This window comes from Sorex araneus, chromosome 1 (genome assembly GCF_027595985.1).
Source record: "Sorex araneus isolate mSorAra2 chromosome 1, mSorAra2.pri, whole genome shotgun sequence".
NCBI lineage: Eukaryota > Metazoa > Chordata > Mammalia > Eulipotyphla > Soricidae > Sorex > Sorex araneus.
In genome coordinates this window covers 136,710,682-136,729,082 of record NC_073302.1, presented here as the reverse complement: position 1 = coordinate 136,729,082, position 18,401 = coordinate 136,710,682, and the positions used below count along the sequence as shown (strand labels likewise).

The window sequence follows — 18,401 nt, the reverse complement described above, 5'->3', positions numbered from 1 at the left end:
AGTACTACATGAATGTGGGCTGGAGCGATAGCAGAGTGGGTAGGGCGTTTGCCTTGTACACAGCCAACCCAGGTTCGATTCCTCCACCCCTCTCAGAGAGCTGGCAAGCTACCAAGAGTATCTCGCCCGCACAGCAGAGCCTGGCAAGTTACCCATGGTGTATTCGATATGCCAAAAACAGTAACAAGTCTCACAACGGAGAGGTTACTGGTGCCTGCTTGAGCAAATCGATGAGCAATGGGATGACAGTGACAGTACTGACTTTAATGACTGCCAAAAGAATTGGAGTTTATACAATTCAGTATTTTACAATTCAGGAGTCCCCTCTTATCTACAGTTTAAGTTTTCCACAGTTTATTACCCACAATCAAGTGAAGTCCAAAAGTATTATATGCAATATTTTGAAAGAAACCATAGTTACATAACCTTTATTACGGTTTTAACTGGTCTATTATTTTGTTGTTAAGTATCTTACTGAGCCTAACTTTTTTTTTTTTTTTTAAGAAAAATTTTATTGAACCACCGTGAAAACAAAAAAAATACAAAGCTTTCAGGTTTAAGTCACAGTCAAATACTGATTAAACCACCATCCCTTCACCAGTGCACCCGTTCCACCACCAAGAACCCCAATACACCCCCCTCCCACCCCTCCCCCCATCTAAGTAGCTGATGATATTCCCATTATTCTCTCTACATATTGAGTACATTTAATATTTCCATACAGAACTCACTATTGTTGATTGGAAATTTTCCCCAACAATCAGGCCTGCTGAATAAGCATCATCTAATAATTTCTCTTCCTTGGTAAAGGTGAAGACTTTGAGTCCGCGCGGCCGCTATCGCGGCTGCGCGGTTTTGGGTTTCTAATATTTTAGCTCAGTTCACAGTCAAAATGCATGGCTGCAAGAATCTGCTCTGGTGCCAAAATGGGTTAGGAGACCTCAGGATCACAGTCAGTAGGCGGGAGGCTCTGCTTCTCGTGCCGCAGCTCTTGGTTCATCTCTGGGCGGAAGGCGCGCCGGGAACACCTCCCCTCCCAGGATCACCTACAGGCTACGTCACTAAAGAGAGTCCTACCTCCTGGTGTAGGGGTCTTAGAGGGTGGCTCTCACCGCGTGGCTGCCGCCGCTGCCGCCATTTTCGCTCAGAAAAATGGGGTGGAGAGGGAAAAAAAATCCCTTCCCGGGCTGCACGAGGTTGTAGTTCAGTTCGCAGTCAAAATGCATGGCTGCAAGAATCTGCTCTGGTGCCAAAATGGGTTAGGAGACCTCAGGATCACAGTCAGTAGGCGGGAGGCTCTGCTTCTCGTGCCGCGGCTCTTGGTTCATCTCTGGGCGGAAGGCGCGCCGGGAACACCTCCCCTCCCAGGATCACCTACAGGCTACGTCACTAAAGAGAGTCCTACCTCCTGGTGTAGGGGTCTTAGAGGGTGGCTCTCACCGCGTGGCTGCCGCCGCTGAGCCTAACTTTTAAATTAACTTTATCTTAATGTTTGTGTATAGAAAAAAACACATGGTATATAATACCTTAGTATACATACCATGTGTTTTATATAAAAATTTTATATACCATGTGTATAGAAAAAACACATGATATATAATAATTTAGTACTATCTAGCTTCAGACATATAGGTATTCCCTGAAGATACGGAAGAATAATTGTACACTTATCAACACTATATGGAATAAAGTACAAACAATGATTAAGTAACAATTTCTATACTAGAGTACAGAATTTTTTCAAAGGGGCCTTTCCAAGTAGTGCTCAGGAAGTCTGGGAGATACTTCATGAAGTAATTTATCTGACTATTCAATTATAGGGCCAGAGATTTAGTGCTGCAGTATGGGATACCACCTGGATCCTCCTAAAGTATTGCAGTCCTCCAAGACCACACCTGTGGATGCTGGACATCCATGTAGTATTGGAGATCCAGTCAGGGTCCCACCCTTGACGTCTGTGCTATCACTCCAGCCCCAACACATTTATTTTTAAAACTTCAACTTTGTACACATAAAGTGAAATGAACATGTTCACATTTTTTGAAAGAAAATACACTATTGTCAGCAATGTGAAAGGGTTCCTTTTGAACAGGTCTGACTTGGGGGGGAAACTCCAAATAGTAACAGTAAGTTTTTGTTGAAATATTGAAGGTTTTTAATGTAGCAGCCACCTCTCTGGACTGTGAACTAAGTAAAAGCCCCACGCTGGCCGATGCGGCGTGGCGTATACCATACTATGAGGCGCGGGAAGGAGGATGAGGGGGAAAAAGAAAAAAAAAAAAGGGAAAAGGAAAAAGGAAAAAAAAAAGAGAGAGAGAGTGAGTTATGTACTTGTAGCAGTGGGGCTACATATCTCTTCATTTCCAGCAATGAAAAACTAATTATCAAATGTAGTAGGTCTGTCTCTCTTGGTTGGAAATTCCAACAACTATAGTGAGTTTTGTGTTGAATTATGGAATGTAATCAAGGTAAAGAAAAAATGAAGTGAAATTCATTAGTTATACAGTAGGGGGTAGGGGGTGGGGGCGGGGGGTATACTGGGGTTTCTGGTGGTGGAATATGGGCACTGGTGAAGGGATGGGTGTTTGAATATTGTATAACTGACATATAAACCTGAGAACTTTGTAACTCTCCACATGGTGATTTAATAAAAAGTTTTAAAAAAAAAGACACAAAACCCTTCACATTTCATTGGGTAGAAATTGCTACAAACCTTCCTCATGTAAATTGCTACAAACCTTCCTCAGGTTTCAGCATTCCAATTTCTCTAAATTCTGGCAATTCTATGTTATCAAGGATCATATTTTTCCTATTACTTCAGAATTGCAATATAGTTCAGAAATACAATATATGTGAGAAGAATAAAGCCATAGTTTCTTTTTTTAATTTTTTATTAAAGAACTATGATTTTACAAAGTTATTGTTAGTTGAGTTTTAGGCATTTAATATTTAAACACCAATCCCATCACCAGTGTCAACTTCCCTCCACCAGTTTCCCATATTCCCTTCCCACTTCAACCCCTGCCCCATCCCATAGGCACATTACAAAGTTTCTGTGGTTCCACCTTAGATCTCATGCAAAACCATAGCTTATCTAAATTATTACTAATTCTAATAAAATGCTTAATAAAATAGCTGAAATTCATGACTGATAGACTAATCATCTCAAGCTATTTTCAACTGAGCAAACCACAAAAATATTTTCTTAGGTGTGTTGCAAAAATAGCAAACAGATTCAACAGAAATGGTCACCAGAAACTTCCTCCCATGCTCACCTAGCACGAAGCATCACAGTAAATAAATTCAATTTCTTGTTACACTCTCTATACTCATCTGCTCTAACATAGATCCCAAAAACCTTGTATATAAGGTGCAAATGCCTAACAATTGAGAGTTCTGTTCTATGTAACTGCTAGTTTATCAAACTTTGCTTAACACTTCACAACTTTCATTGTCTTGTCTCTAGGTCATACAGTCATAATCAAAATCTAGATAGGAAATTTCTAAAAGCTATCAGTATAAAACTATGTAACCCAGTACATACATTATTAGGTATCTAGGTAAAATACTGAAACATTCAGAAAGGTTCATCACATATATTGTTTAAATTACACAAATTCAAAACATTTTAGATCAACTATGAATTTTATAAAAGACAAACCTATCTCTTTCTTGAAATGAAATTAAATTAGAACAACCAAATTAGAGGGTGCCCTTTTTAAAAAAGAGGTTGAATCTGAATGGACTAGAGAGTACAGTGTATAAGATGCTTTTTCTTTTTTTTGCAATTAACTCATGCTCAATCCTCAGTATCACATATGGACTTTGAGTACCACAAAGAATGATCCCTGAGTTCAGAGACAAGAGTTAGACCTAAGCACAGCCAGGTGTGGCCCCCAAAAGAAAAATTAAATTAAAAAAATAAACTGAATTTTAAACCCCAGATTTCTCCAATATACAATGTTATACTTATTCTTAGTTTCTGCACTTTTTAATCAGCCACAGCAGGCAATGTCATTGACTACACGTGTTTCTTCAAGTGCATTTAGACCAAATAATTGCATAGCCTGCACGAGCTGTTGTTTCCAAATGCAAAAAAAAGAAAAAAAACTTACCATTAACTGGCCCCACCAAAAAAATATATTTAAGAATCGTAAGGCAGTTCAGACAGTACAGCAGGTAGGGCACTTCTTTGCAAGCAACAACCTGGATTCAATCTCCACAATACATATGGTCCTCTGAGCACCACATAAACATTAAGATCAAAAGGAGAGATATTTCAAGGATTAAGGAACTTGCTTAGAATGTTGCCTTACACCAACTCAATCCCTAGCACTTGCCAGTTATGCGCAACGCCAGCAACTTCTGGGCAGAGCTGGTTGTAGTCCAAAAATTCTCCCAAACAGGACAGGGATATAGTAGAGATAGAGATATAAGGTGCTTCTCTTGTTCTACATATAGCTGACCCCAGTTAAAACCCTAGGTAACTGAGTGACCCTCAGGACTTATGGCAGGAATAATGCAAAACCCAAAAGAACAAAAAAAAATCACAAGAATCTTAAAACTTCTCGGGGCTGGAGTGACAGCACAGCGGGTAGGGCGTTAGCCTTGCACTCGGCCAACCCGGGTTCGATTCCCAGCATCCCATATGGTCCCCTGAGCACTGCCAGGGGTAATTCCTGAGTGCAGAGCCAGGAGTTGCCTCTGTGCATCTCCGGGTGTGTGACTCCCCCCAAAAAATACTTCTCATCATAAACCAGAGATACAGTTTGAAGGATTAGGCATATAATTTGCATGTTGTGAAGGCCAGGTTTTACCACCAGCACCTGTTACGCATGTGGGAGAACTAGACTTAACCTCCAGGAGCACATGGTCCTCAAAATACCACCACAAGAAATCTCTAAGCACCACTGGATATGGCCCACAGCTCCCCCCCGCCCACACACAAACACAACTTCTCATCACCAGATATATAACTATATATCAGAGATATATAGATAACTAAACATGATCATTTTGCTAAACACATAAAATTTTTATGTCATAAACCTGAAATTGTCAATTATACCTCAATTGAAAAATAAGGTAGAATTCTTTACTGCACTGAAATAGCACTGTTATCCCATTGTTCATCAATTTGCTCGAGCGGGCACCAGTAATGTCTCCACTGTGAGACTTGTTACTGTTTTGGGCATATCCAATACGCCACAGGTAGCTTGCCAGGCTCTGCTGTGCGGGCAAGATACTCTCGGTAGCCTGCCGGGCTCTGAGAGGGACAGAGGAATCAATCCCAGGTCGGCTGCATGCAAGGCAAACACCCTACCCACTCTCGGGTTCGATTTCCTGTCCCTCTTGGAGAGCCCGGCAGGTTACCAAGAGTATCCCGCCCGCACGGCAGAGCTTGGTAAGAATTCTTTACACAAATCAATATTCAAGTTAGTATTCCCAATATCAAGAAATAAGATTTAAAAAGAAAAACAAGGGGCCAGCAGGAAAAACGGGCCAGGAGGGCTGGTCAATGATTGGAAGCTTGCCACAAGACTGACTGTGATGTGGGCCCAAAGGACAGTTAGGATAGAGAAGGGACTAGTATGACAACGATAGTTGGAAATGATCATTTTTGGCAGGAACTGAGTGTTTAAAGTAGGTAAAGAAATATACCTGATAACCTTTCGGTATCTGTACTGCAAACCATAAAGGCCCAAAGGAGGGAGAAAGGGTAGGAGAGGGAGGGGGAAAAAATGGAAGGGATGGAGGGAGAGGAAAAGGAGAGGGAAATAGGAAGAGGGGGAGAGAGGTAGGGAAGGAGGGAAGGAGGGGAGGGGAGAGAGAGAGAGAGATGCTTATCATAGAGAGAGGTGGTGGAGGGTGGGAAACTGGGAACATTGGTGGTAGAAAATGTACACTAGTGAAGGGTTGAACATTATGTGACTGAAAGCCCCCCCAAACTGACCTTATTGAATAAAATTTATATACAATAAAAATTTTACGGAAAAAAAAGAAGAGACAAGATGCCAGGGAGATAGATACTCATGAGTTAGCTGAGCACAAGCTTTGAATTGCAGGAGGCTGGGATTAGATCCCCAGCACTGAATGGCACCCTGAACACTACTGAAAGCAAATTCCTAAATTTAAGCCTCAGTAGTCCCTGAGCACCATCGTGTGTGCCCGTCAGAAAACAGAAAAACTTGTCTGTTACTGTAGAGTACGTAGATTCCAAAAAAGCAAATATTAAAGAGGTACCCTCAATTTCAGATATATAGCAAGCTATAGCACATTTGAAGACTGTTCAAGAGAACATCTTAAACCAAAAATTAAAATTCAACAAGTGACCATTAGTCCAGGAAGAATAAAGTATCTGTAAATTAAACTTTGTATTATAACAACTCTATTAAAAACCAGGGGAATAAAGAAACCAAAAAATCTTTTGACAAAATTTTTTTTTTTTTGGTCACACCCGGCAATGCACAGGGGTTACTCCTAGCTCTGCACTCAGGAATTACCACTGGCGGTGCTCAGGGGACCATATGGGATGCTGGGAATCGAACCTGGGTCGGCCGCGTGCAAGGCAAATGCCCTATCCCCTGTGCTATCGTTCCAGCCCCCAAAATGTTATTTTTTAATTCCCAAATTTAAATAAAGAGTAAGTTCAAGATATTTGTGACAATATTACAGTGAAAAGCTAGCATCTTAAAATCCCAATGGAGTCTGATTTATAGTAGAGGCAATCCATGAAATACAATATAACCATAAATTATTTTTGGGAAGTTAGTAACAAGCAAAAGTGTAGCAGCAAAAAAAAAAAACTAGAGTGAAAAATCTGCTGTTATACAGTATTATTATAATCTACATAAAACAACAGAATTGGAAAAAACAGACTGCTAGAAATTTAGGAGGAACAAGTGGTCGTAAACAAGAGTGTTTTGATATTTTTTGGCTCTTTTCTCAATGTAGAAATAGTTTTATAACAGAAACAAAACAAAGAGCCAAGGAGATAGTTCATATAGTTATAGTTGTTATATAAGATCATATAAAAGATATAATTTTTTAATTTTAATTTTTGGGCCACACCCTGTGGTGCTCAGGGCTTACTCTGTTTCTACATTCAGGGATCACTTCTGGTGGTGCTTGGTGGCCCATATAAGGTGCCAGCAACATGCAAGGCAACTGCCCTACCTGCTATTACTCCAGCACCAAAAGACATCATTTCTTTTTTTTTTTTTAAGAGAATCACTGTGATGTAGTTACAAACATATGAACTTTTGTGTTTGCATTTCAGTCATACAGTGATCGTTTACCCATCCCCCCACCAGTGCCCACTCACCTCCACCAATGATCCCATTATCCCTCTCACCACCCCCACCCCACCTGCCTCTGGGACAGGGCATTCCCTTTTGTTCTTTCTCCTTTTGGGTGTTGTAGTTTGCAATAGAGGTGTTGGGTGGCCTTCATAATCAGTCTATAGTCTACTTTTAGTTCTCATCTTCCAACCTGAATGGGTCCTCCCAACATCCTCTACTTGATGTTCCCTTCTCTGTCTGAGCTGCCTTTTCCACCAGCATGTGAGGTCAGTTTCCAAGCTGTGGGGCAGACCTCCTAGTCCTTATCTCTACAACTCTTGGGTGTTAGAAAATACGTCTTTTTTTTTTTTTTGCTTTTTGGGTCACACCTGGCAATGCACAGGGGTTACTCCTGGCTCTGCACTCAGGAATTACTCCTGGAAGTGCTCAGGGGACCATATGGGATGTTGAAAATCAAACCCAGGTCAGCCGCGTGCAAGGCAAACACCCTACCCGCTGTGCTATTGCTCCAGTCCCAAGACGTCATTTATTAAAAAAACCTCTAAAACAAAAATTTAACTGATCTGCTATTTCAGGTAACTTTACATACAGATCAAACTCAACTAAGACAAAGGATAACATTTTAATTTTTCTGTTAATAGCCTTCACTAAGACATCACTTGAAATCTGAAAGTGTCACAATTTACATAAATGCAAAGTGGAATCTCTAGACAGGAAGGGAAAAAAATGAACCCTTGGAGATAATTTCCAGGAAACAAAATGCAAAAACAATGCCATAAAATATATTATCTTCTTAAATATATTATCTTCTAAAGCACAGTCCATTTATCTCTTAAGTCAATTTCCAAGTCAGATGAGATATCCAACAATCTATTCCAGGAACCCCTATCCTAAATTACAAACTGCCCGAATGTCGTTAAAGGAAACTGATCTGATTGGTACTCTCAAAACCCAACAGATGATACCACGGAGAGGTAAAAACTTTATTTTCTGCAGAGTCCTCCGATTTAAAAAAAAAAAAAAAAGAGAGAGAAATTAAGTTCAAGAATTCAAAATGTGCCCCGAGACCATAGAATTTCCCTGTCTGAGCCTATCTCCCCCTCTTCCTCCCGCTTTGAGGACGGTCTCGGAACTCAGCACAGCACTCCCGAGCCGGGCGGGAACTCAGAAGGAGCCGCCTGGCTCGACCCTCCACTCGGATGAACTCGGCAGCTCCCAGAAGCCAGGCCCGGCGCGCGGTCCTACCTTGTCAAAGACGGGAACGTAGGACGACACCTGAGGCTTGATGATTTCTGCTTCCCAATCCTCATCTCCCATGGCGGCTTCCAGGCCTGTGGCTGGGAAACGCGGAGTAAAGAAACACAAAGTGGGGCACTCTGGGCCCCCGTTAGGGCGACACTGTTGTCCTGGGCGCACCAACCATCGCCCTTTCCACCCGACGCTCCCGAGGCCATTCAAGCCAGCGGCCCGAGTGCTTCGCCAAGGAAACGTCTGGCCGCCTCCTGTCTCTCCCTCAGGGGCGGCGTCGGTCTCCAAAACCCACAGCGTTACTTAAGCTACCCACGCTAGCGACCACCACGGCCCCATGGGTGTCCACACTCCCCACCCCACCAAAAAAAAAAAAAAATTCTAGCATCTTCCTGACCCTCAAAGGGTCCCCAAACGGTTTGTTGGCTCTTAAGAGTAGGGGCTCGGGAGGTGGCCCGGGTGGAAGAATCGGAGATGGTGGCCCGGGTGGAAGAATCTAGAGATGGCGGCCTTGAGGGGGCGGCGGGGGGCGGGGGCAGGAGGTTCCGGTCACTTATCGAAGGGTCAATCACTTGGGTTTCACCAAGGGGCACCTGTCCGCCACTGGACTCCAGCCTTTCCCGCTCTGAGGAAAGGTCACGCCAAGGCTGGTCACAAAGGCTCCTTAGGCTCCTTCAAGCCCTCCAGCCGCCTCGAGCGCAGCCGGGGGCACCCACGGGGCTTGAGGAGCCTCCGAGGCGAAGCTGAAAGACCCCCAAGACGGACTCCAATCTCCCAACCTGCCTCTTGAGGGTTTAGTATGAGACCCCAGGCCCCTCACTGGGCCCACCAAGCCAGTCGGGTCCAGGCCCGTGCCGCCAAGAAAGACCCCCCAACCCACTCACCTCTCGGCGGCTCGCTCTCCCGGGGTCCTCGCAGGCACCGATGCCTCTTAAACGGCTGCACGTGCCGGACGCCGAACGCGTCTAGTGAGCAGCTCCAACTACCAATGGCGACCAGACGACCAGCGCCGCCAGCCAATCAGTGTGCAGACGGGGAGCGTTGTCCCGCCCCCCGCCCTCAGCCGCTGGCTCCGACTTCCTCCCTTTCAAGGCCTTTAGTAGCCCGGCGCACTGGCCTGTTCGCAGCGTGGCCCGTTGGGCTAGGGGCACAGGAGGTTGGCGGCAGGCCATTTGTCTCTAACTTCTTGAGTACATTTCTCTCTCTGGTGAGACTCCATTTTTTTTTTTCCCTTTGCGAGTGCCACAAGCCAGAAATGTCCACCGCCTTCTTTCTTCGCTCCAAAAATAAAGGCAGCAGAGGCAATGCTCCCCCCTCACGTTAGTTCTCTCGCCCCCATTTCCGCAGTCCCCAGCCGTTGGTCCCTCCCTCTGCTTGGTTATTTCGGGAGCCCTGGCTTCACATCCGGGCATTCTCATGAGGCTGAGGTCCTGGGGGTGACGTTAAATTTACTTTTCCTCCCCGTGATCCCAAGTGCTTTAACCATCCTTTTCGGTCTTACAGATTTGTGGGGGTGATGGGGTGATTGTCTGTAACGGAAGGACACCGCTCTGATCCAGAAGAAACAGGGAAAATGTGTTGAGTAGGTCACCCAGAGGTCACCTCAAGTACTGACCAAACGTGACGGACAGAGCGCTCATCTAATTGATGTTCTCATCATTTCTATCACCTATTGCTGTTTGTCTCTGCCTCAGACTTCCAAAGTCTGGGAAATCCCAATATTTTCCCCAGCTTCCTCGCACCCCCTAGAAATAATCATAAACCCCTTAAAAGTGCCATTTACCTTTGGTTATATCGCCATTTTCTCTTTTCTGACTCTTTGAAGGAATTCCTGAATATTTCAGGACTACAAATACCAACAGAGACCCAAACTCATGCGTAGATAATGAGGCACTTGACAGGCTCAGCTTTTCAGTTTCAGAGCCGTAACTGATTTTTTTTTTTTTTGTCTCTTCCACCAAGGTGTATGTCAGTATTTACCTGTTACACTTACACTTTTCAGATTATTCACTTGAATTGTTTTTAAAACAAATATATTTAACAACAATGAGACTAGAGTAAGTCCTCCTCCTCCTCCTCCTCCAACTCCTCCTCGATTGCTTCTTGGTCTGCGCTCAGCGATCACTCCTTGCTGGGTCTCTGGGGACTATATGTGGTGCTAGGGATTGAACTGGGTAAGCCACATGCAAGGAGAGTGCCCTGTCCATTGTACTATTTCTCCAGCCCAGACCACTGAATTTTTTATTACATGTTTAACCCAAATATTTATACCCCTTGAGATAACTAGTACTTAAATCACTGTAGATGTGTGAAAGAACCATTGGAAGGGCTTTCTGGTTCTCTGCATTTTTATGCAAGCTCTGCTGTATTTTAATCCATTGTGAATTATAACTAGAGACATGGTTTGTTCCCCCCAATTTCCTTTATTTTGTTTCTTTATATCCTACCAATGACAGATCATTTTGTACCTGGCCTTTTTCTTCTGGCTGACTTCACTTAGCATGAGACCCTCCAGTTCCAACCACGTAGCAGGATATTGCATAATTTTATCGATTCTTTTATAGTTGGGTAGCATTCCATTGGTAGTAGGCCACAGTTCCTTTATCCAGTCATCTATGCTAGGGCAATTGGCTGTTTCAGACATTATCTAGTGGGCTAGAGAGAGAGTATAGGAGTTTAGGATATTGCCTTGCATTCAGACAGAGTCAGACATATAGGGATAGAAACTGAACAACTTCCCAGGGTCACATAGCTAATAAATGGACAACCAATTAGGGTGGAGAGATAGCCCAACTGTCTTGGTGCATGCTTTCTATGCAAGAGACCTGTGTTCTATCCCTAGCTCTGTGTGATTCTCCCAAGCACTACTGGGAATGATTCCTGAATATAGAACTAAAAGTGCACTGCCAAGTATGGCTCAAACAACAAAGAACAAAATAGAAGCCAAAAAATTGACAGCCAGGGACAGGAGAGATAGTACAATGAATTTCCTATCTGCATCCAAGGGCAGGAGGAAAGTTACCAGAGAAGTGTTTTAAGGACAATAAGTAAGATTTAGAGAGATAAAAATCTATTTTCCCAGTAACATATAAGGTAATATTTTCTAAAGGGTGGCATATTTAGCCGTCATACTTAGCAACAAGTAAGAAACTCATGGAAAATTTTCATTTTTATAGTTAGGTTTTTTATTTACTATAGTTTTAGTATTAGAAAATAGTCTATCAAATACATGGTTTAAGAAATGTAATTGCTTAGAATAAAGATAGAGGGTCCAGAGAGTATAGCAGGTAAAATGGTCACTCAGCACATGGTCGAACTGCATTCAATCCCTGGCAGCCTATATGGTTCCCAAATTCCACCAGGAGTGATCCTGAGTGCAGAGTCAGGAGTAATCCCTGAGCATTGCCAGGTGTAGCACAAAGAACAAATAAATAAAAGAATGAAATAGTAAGTTTCTTCCATGTTTAAAGAAAAGTATTAGTGTTCAGGAGTGACACAAAATCATGAAGGTAATATAATTCCAATATGTGGAAAACTGGTGCAAATAGAAAAGACTGGAACTGGAAGATAGTTGCTAAGGAAGTTTTCTCTATTGTGAGGTAAAGAGATTTCAACAGCAATTGTTCCAATTCCATACTCAATAACCTTCTCACACAGGATTCAATCCCCCCAAGTATTTGGATAATGGGGAAAGAGAGGCAGTGTATAAGATATACAGACCCTACTCTCACTCCCCTCCCTTCATTGTTATGAGTCAGTACATTGAGATTCTGGTTTCCAAATCAATCTTGACTTTAATGTTCCCATAGATCCTGCTTATAAAGAACTTGGTCACATACTACATTTCAAGGTCCCTAAATACTCTTACAAGTATACTGAATTTAAGACCTTAATCTGAGGAAATGGCAAATATCAAACACTGTGTCAAGATACCTTGGACAATCCTTCTTAAGACTAAGAAGAAGTCTTCTTGGATTTTCACTGCAAACATTTCATCAGTAAATTATGGAATTTGGTAAACAGTCTCTAGAAAAGTAGTACACAAGAGTCCTTTCCATTCCCAAGGTTACTATACAAAGAAAACTGCATTTTCTCGGGGTAGAGAAGAAGACAGGAGTTAGGTTTACATGCCTTGCTTGTGGTGGACCCACATTTGAGCACTGCTGGATGCAATCCTAAGTGCACCCAAGCATCACCAGGATTTCCTGGCTAATTCCCAGCATCACAACAACCAGCAACAGAAGCTCAGGCCCTTGCATTGAACTAAGAGGAGCCCAAGGCGGCCTGAGAACTGCTTGGAAGCCCTAACCCTAACCCCTGTTTCAAAAAACAAACAATCACCGTATCACTGTATCACTGTCATCCCATTGATCATCAATTTGCTCAAGTGGGTGCCAGTAATGTCTCCATTTGTCCTAGCCCTGAGATTTTAACAGCCTCTCTTTACTCGTTCTTCTCAGCAGTGCCACATTGGAGGCTCTTTCAGGGTAAGGGGAATGAGACTCATCATTGTTACTGTATTTGGCATATCGAATATGCCATGGAGAGCTTGCCAGGCTCTGCCGTGCAGGCAGGATGCTCTTGGTACCTTGCCAGTTTCTCTGAGAGGGAGAATTAGACTATAAGAAGTTGCATGGCCAAGAGCGCTTCCGGGATCTTTGATTTATAGTCTCTGGATCTTGGCCGTTGATGGGATTACATGGCGGGGGGGGGGGGGGGGGGCGGTGGCGGGCAGTTTGTGGGTTTGGCTGCCAAGCTACTGGAAAATGGGGGATCTGCGTGGAGGGGACCCAGTCCTAATCCGAGCAGGCTTGGAGATCTCAGCCCCCGGTCCCACACACCTGGGTTCCTCTGGTCCCGCACACCTGGGTTTCTCTGCCGGTTCCTTCCTGTATGAGGCTTGTCTGAACATGTGGAGAGTGGCCTTGAGCATGGCTATGGCTGGGTTCCAGAGTTCTTCATCTGCCAGGGCTCTGCTCAGAGCCGGGAGGGGAACTCAACCTGTCCCCCTCCAAGGGCCTTCTCCCTGCACCCCGCCCCCCCCCCCCCCCCCCCCCCCCCGTGAAGACAGCTAGGCACTGGGAAGGAGGGGAAAGAGATTCTTCCCTAACCCCTGTTTCAAAAAACAAACAATAACAACACCAAAAAAAAAAAAAAACCGACAAAAAAAGGTTACCCTTTTTTTTGTTCTGAATGGCAATGGAAAACCTCTGTGAATTTCTTTACTCTCAGTCACCTGGGTTTCAAATAAGGGAAGTAATTAATTTGTCCCAAGAGGTAAAATAGTTCTATCAATGAACCTGTCTACACTTCCTAAAATCAAAGGATTGGAGCTTTTAAACAGAAAAGAAGCTATCTCTGGCAATTGACAGAGAAGTCAGCATTGTAATCTCTGGTTGTCCATTTGGGGAGTGGGGGCTGGGGTTAGGGCCACACTCAGCTGTGTTCTATACTTAACACCTGGCTTAGTGCTGCTGGAGGTGCTGCATGACCAATGCGTATTGCCAAGGAGTAAATCTGGGGTTGCCTGCTTAAAAAACAAATATCTTAACCCCTATTTTATCACTCTAGTTCCAGTCCCTGGTTATCTATTTTTTGGGGGGGCATACCAAATTATACTAAAGGCTTGTATGTAGCTCTGTGTGCTCAGGGATTCTCCTGGCAGAACTTGGGGATCAAGGCAAACAAAGGAATAATAAGGGAATAAGACATGGCCAGAGACAACAAAACTGAAAAATTTGTGTACAGAACTGAGTTTACCTGGGGGGTGGGAAGAAAGGAGGGGCCCCTGGATGGAGAGACGTAGACACCCTGGTGGTGGGCATGGTGTTGAGATAATAATGTATGAGTGTATCATTAATAATATATAAATCACAGTAGCACTGTCTGTAGCACTGTCATCCCATTGTTCATCGATTTGCTCAAGTGGGCACCAGTAACGTCTCCATTGTGAGACTTGTTGTTACTGTTTTTGGCATATCGAATACACCACGGGTAGCTTGCCAGGCTCTGCCATGTGGGCGGAATATTCTTGGTACCTTGCGGGGCTCTCCCTGGTTGGCCACGTGCAACGCAAACACCCTACCTGCTGTGCTATCACTCCAACCCTCAATAAAAATGGGGGGAAGTATTATTTTATACCTCAACAAAAATGGGAGGAAGTTTGTCTATTTACCTTCCTTTGTGGGGAAGGTGGTTTGGGCCACACCCAGTAAAGAAAATTCAAGGAAGAGGACTTTATAAAGTTATGAAAGCAAAAGATATGGTTCACTGAGGAACACAGAGACTAATCAACATCATGTGCTTCCCGAAAAGATACTAAACATGCTGGAGAGATCACTCAAGGGTTAAGAGCATGCTTTGCATGAGTGAGGCCTATCTTCAACCCAGGCACCTCCAAACACTGCCAGGAGAAAACCCTAGGTAGAGAGCCCTGGAATAGCCTCTAAGCACCAGAGAAGGTGGCCCACAACACACTAGAATGCTCTTGTATTATTACTGCCCAAATTGCATGACTTGAATCTAATCATGAGGAAATACTGGATAATTTTCAAATTGAAGGACATTGTACTATGAGCTGTATTCCTCAAAGATGCCAATATTGTAAAAAAGAATGACTTAAAAAAAAACTTCAAATCTGTGCATTATATATTAACACATATCCAGGAAATTATAGAACCAAATTTTAATAATATTGCAAACCAACAATAAGTTATTTTTTTTATTAAAAAATAATAAGGGGCTGGAGCAATAGCACAGTGGTAGGGCCTTCGTCTTGCATGCGGCCAATCCATGTTCGATTACTCCGTCCCTCTCGGAGAGCCCCGCAAGCTACCGAGAGTATTGCATCCACACGGCAGAGCCTGGCAAGCTACCCATGGTGTATCCAATATGCCAAAAACAGTAACAATTAAGTCTCACAATGAGAGACGTTACAGGTGCTCGCTAGAGCTAATTGATGAGTAATGGGATGACAGTGACAATGACAGTGACAGTGAAAAAATAATAAAGGAACTTGAGCCATAGCAATAATACAGTGGGGAGTGCATTTGCCTTGCACACAACTGACCTGGGTTCAAAGCCTGGAGTAACTCCTGAGCATCACTGGAAGTGGCCCCCAAAATAAATAAAAACCAAATAAGGGAACTTTTAGAAAAGTGATAACTAAATAGAATGCATGGTCAATTCTGTATCAAGGCTCATGATAAGAAAAACAAATGCTATAAAGGACACTTTGGAGCAAAAATTTCAATTTGAGAAAAGTATGTAAATTAAATAAGAACAATGAGTGCCTTAGGCTTTGCTTTCTGTTTTCATAAAGCCTGAACTTTGACAGCTTAGTCTCTTAGGTCTTTCTAAGCAGATGGCTAGATAAACGAATACGTGTGGCCTTCTTGGTCTGCTATGGTGGAAATAAAAAGGAAGTCTTTTTTTTTTTGGCAGGGGTAGCTTTTGGGGACTCAGGACCTACTCTTGGCTCTGCATCCGGGAATCACTCCTGGTGGCACCCCAAGGACAATATGGGGTAGCTTTTAAGGCCTGAGTTTACCCACAGATTTTCACCTCTTCCTTCCAAGGCTTATGTGGTCATTTATTGCTTGATAAGATTGTTCTACCTAGGTCCTGGTGTGAGCTGCTAGTACATTTATTTTAAATTTTCTCCATAAACAATGCCTGGGAAGCTGCCTTTGCTAAGGTAGCTCTGAGGCAGTGGAAACAATGATAAGCCCTTGAGTCAAACCCTCAGGAAACCATGGATCAAAACACACAATTATAATTACTTGAGAATAAGGTCCATATTGCCTCCACTCATGCCTATACCAGGAATCTGGACTGTCATCTTCAATGGCTTTTGTTGTTCTGGGGAGTGAGGAATAATCACAGGCTTCTCTTACCAAATTCATTAGTCTTAAATATTCTTCTGATTATTTTTAAAGGCTTTTAAAAATTAGATTCCAAAATTCAATTTAATTTATAGTGGTATGGAGGGACAGTTTTCAAGTTCCCTCTCTACCATTTTCACTCCCTACTATTTACTTTTTTGCTTCTCACACATGCCTATTTTCTCCTGGAATGCAGTGAAAAAAGAAAATTTTGCTATAGCTAAAAGCTATCCAAAGAATGCACTATTGATTTTTATAGTAGGGCCAATATGCAATTGTAAAAAATTTTGAATAAAGGGTATGAGCAAAATAACTTATTTTGCCTTTAAGGGAATATTCATTAAGCCCTCTGCCTTGTGATTGCCAAGCCTTCAAAAACAGTAACAGTGGTTCTGTGCTTTGGATATTTAGCTCCATCATTCCTTAACACCACTAATGTACCTGAATCCCCTTACCCTGTCCCTGTTGCTTCTCATCTATCTCTGCTTCCCTTCCCCTTCACTCTTTTTCTTCCCCCCTATATCCTGGGGCCAAGAGTGATTTAGGTATCCCTGCCCACCTTTAAACCATTGCATTTCCTCACCCAGCTATTCTAAATACCACATATAAGTGATATCATTCTGTGTTTATCCTTCTTCTGGCTTACTTCACTTAACATGATGTCTTTCAGTTCCAATCACGTTGCTGTGGATTGCATGATTTCATTATTCCTTGCACTGTGTAGTATTCCATTGTGTATATATACCATATCTTCATGATCCAAATGTTAAAACCCAATGTGAATAATTTTGTAACTCATGGTGCTTTAATAAAACAGAATTTGGGAAAAAAATAATAGAGGCAAAGTAGTTGGCAGTTTTTGTGCACATAGGATTTAGAATAGGATCTCAATCTGGCTCTTCTACCACTAAATAGTTATTTGGCCTTGGGTAGCACTGTGTCACTGTCCTCCCGATGTTCATTGATTTGCTCGAGTGGGCACCAGTAACATTTCCATTGTGAGACTTGTTACTGTTTTTGGCATATCAAATACACCACAAGGAGCTTGCCAGGTGGGGCCTGTGAGAGGGATGAGGAATCTAACCGGTCGGCTGTGCGCAAGGCAAACGCCTTACCAGCTGTGCTATCCCTTGGGTAAGTCGCTTAAATCATCTAGGACTGTTTCTTTCCTATAAAATAGGGATAATACACACTTCTAAAATCATGGCACACGCTTGAAGAGATGTATGTAAAATGTTTGACACTCAGTATTGGCTACTACTCAAATTTGGATTCTTCTCACCTCCACCATCCAACACACACATCAAACTCATACAATAAAGTGCTGAGTTATTTTTATAACAAGCACACTAATTTTTTTAAATTCTTATGCTCGTTTGGGTTTGCTTTGGAAGAAACTGCGCTGCAGAGGGGGTGCTAGGTTCTTTCCAATGTTCCTTTTTGGAGATTAATTCATATATATATTATATATGTTATATATAATATATATATGTAAAGGGTCTAGGAAGATAGAGTATCAAGCTAACAATTCTTCGCCAAACCAGCTTCCCCTAATTTCTGTGGGGTTAAAAGCACGTGACGAGGAAACTCTAGTACCGCAGCTGGATGGCCTGAGCAGAGAAAAAGATTAATGGGAGGTCAGACCTGGATGGAAAAGTCACACCAACCCTTTCTCTTGTGGCCTCTGGCTTACAAGCACCGCGTGTGTTCACGCTTTTCCTTTAAGAGGCGTTAGGGCTCGGAATGGGGAAGTACGGGGCTAGAAGGAGGACGCGCAGCGTTTGGGGAACCTGCCTGAGGGTCGGCCCCTGCTCCAGAGGCCGGGCGAGCGGGGGTGGGTTCTGAGCTCCGCGGCGACAGGCGTCTGGGCTGTCGCAGCGCCCTCCGGGAGTTGTAGTCCTGACCGGCGGTAGTTTTGATAGCAGTGCCGGGCTGAACGCTCACAGAACTTCATCCCCCGCCAACCCCC

At 43.2% G+C, this 18,401-nt stretch overlaps 1 protein-coding gene across 1 annotated transcript in view; it reads right to left on the bottom strand.

Moving 5' to 3' along the window:
- Positions 1–9,506, bottom strand: part of DDX4 (DEAD-box helicase 4) — a 53,275-nt gene extending 43,769 nt beyond the window's left edge. The window contains exons 1-2 of the mRNA XM_055143008.1: positions 9,434–9,506; positions 8,547–8,638 (exon numbers count right to left, since the gene is read on the bottom strand). Coding sequence (XP_054998983.1) covers positions 8,547–8,618 — 72 coding nt within the window. The 5' untranslated portion in view covers positions 8,619–8,638; positions 9,434–9,506. The remainder of the gene's footprint in view (positions 1–8,546; positions 8,639–9,433) is intronic.
- Positions 9,507–18,401: the final 8,895 nt, after the last annotated feature.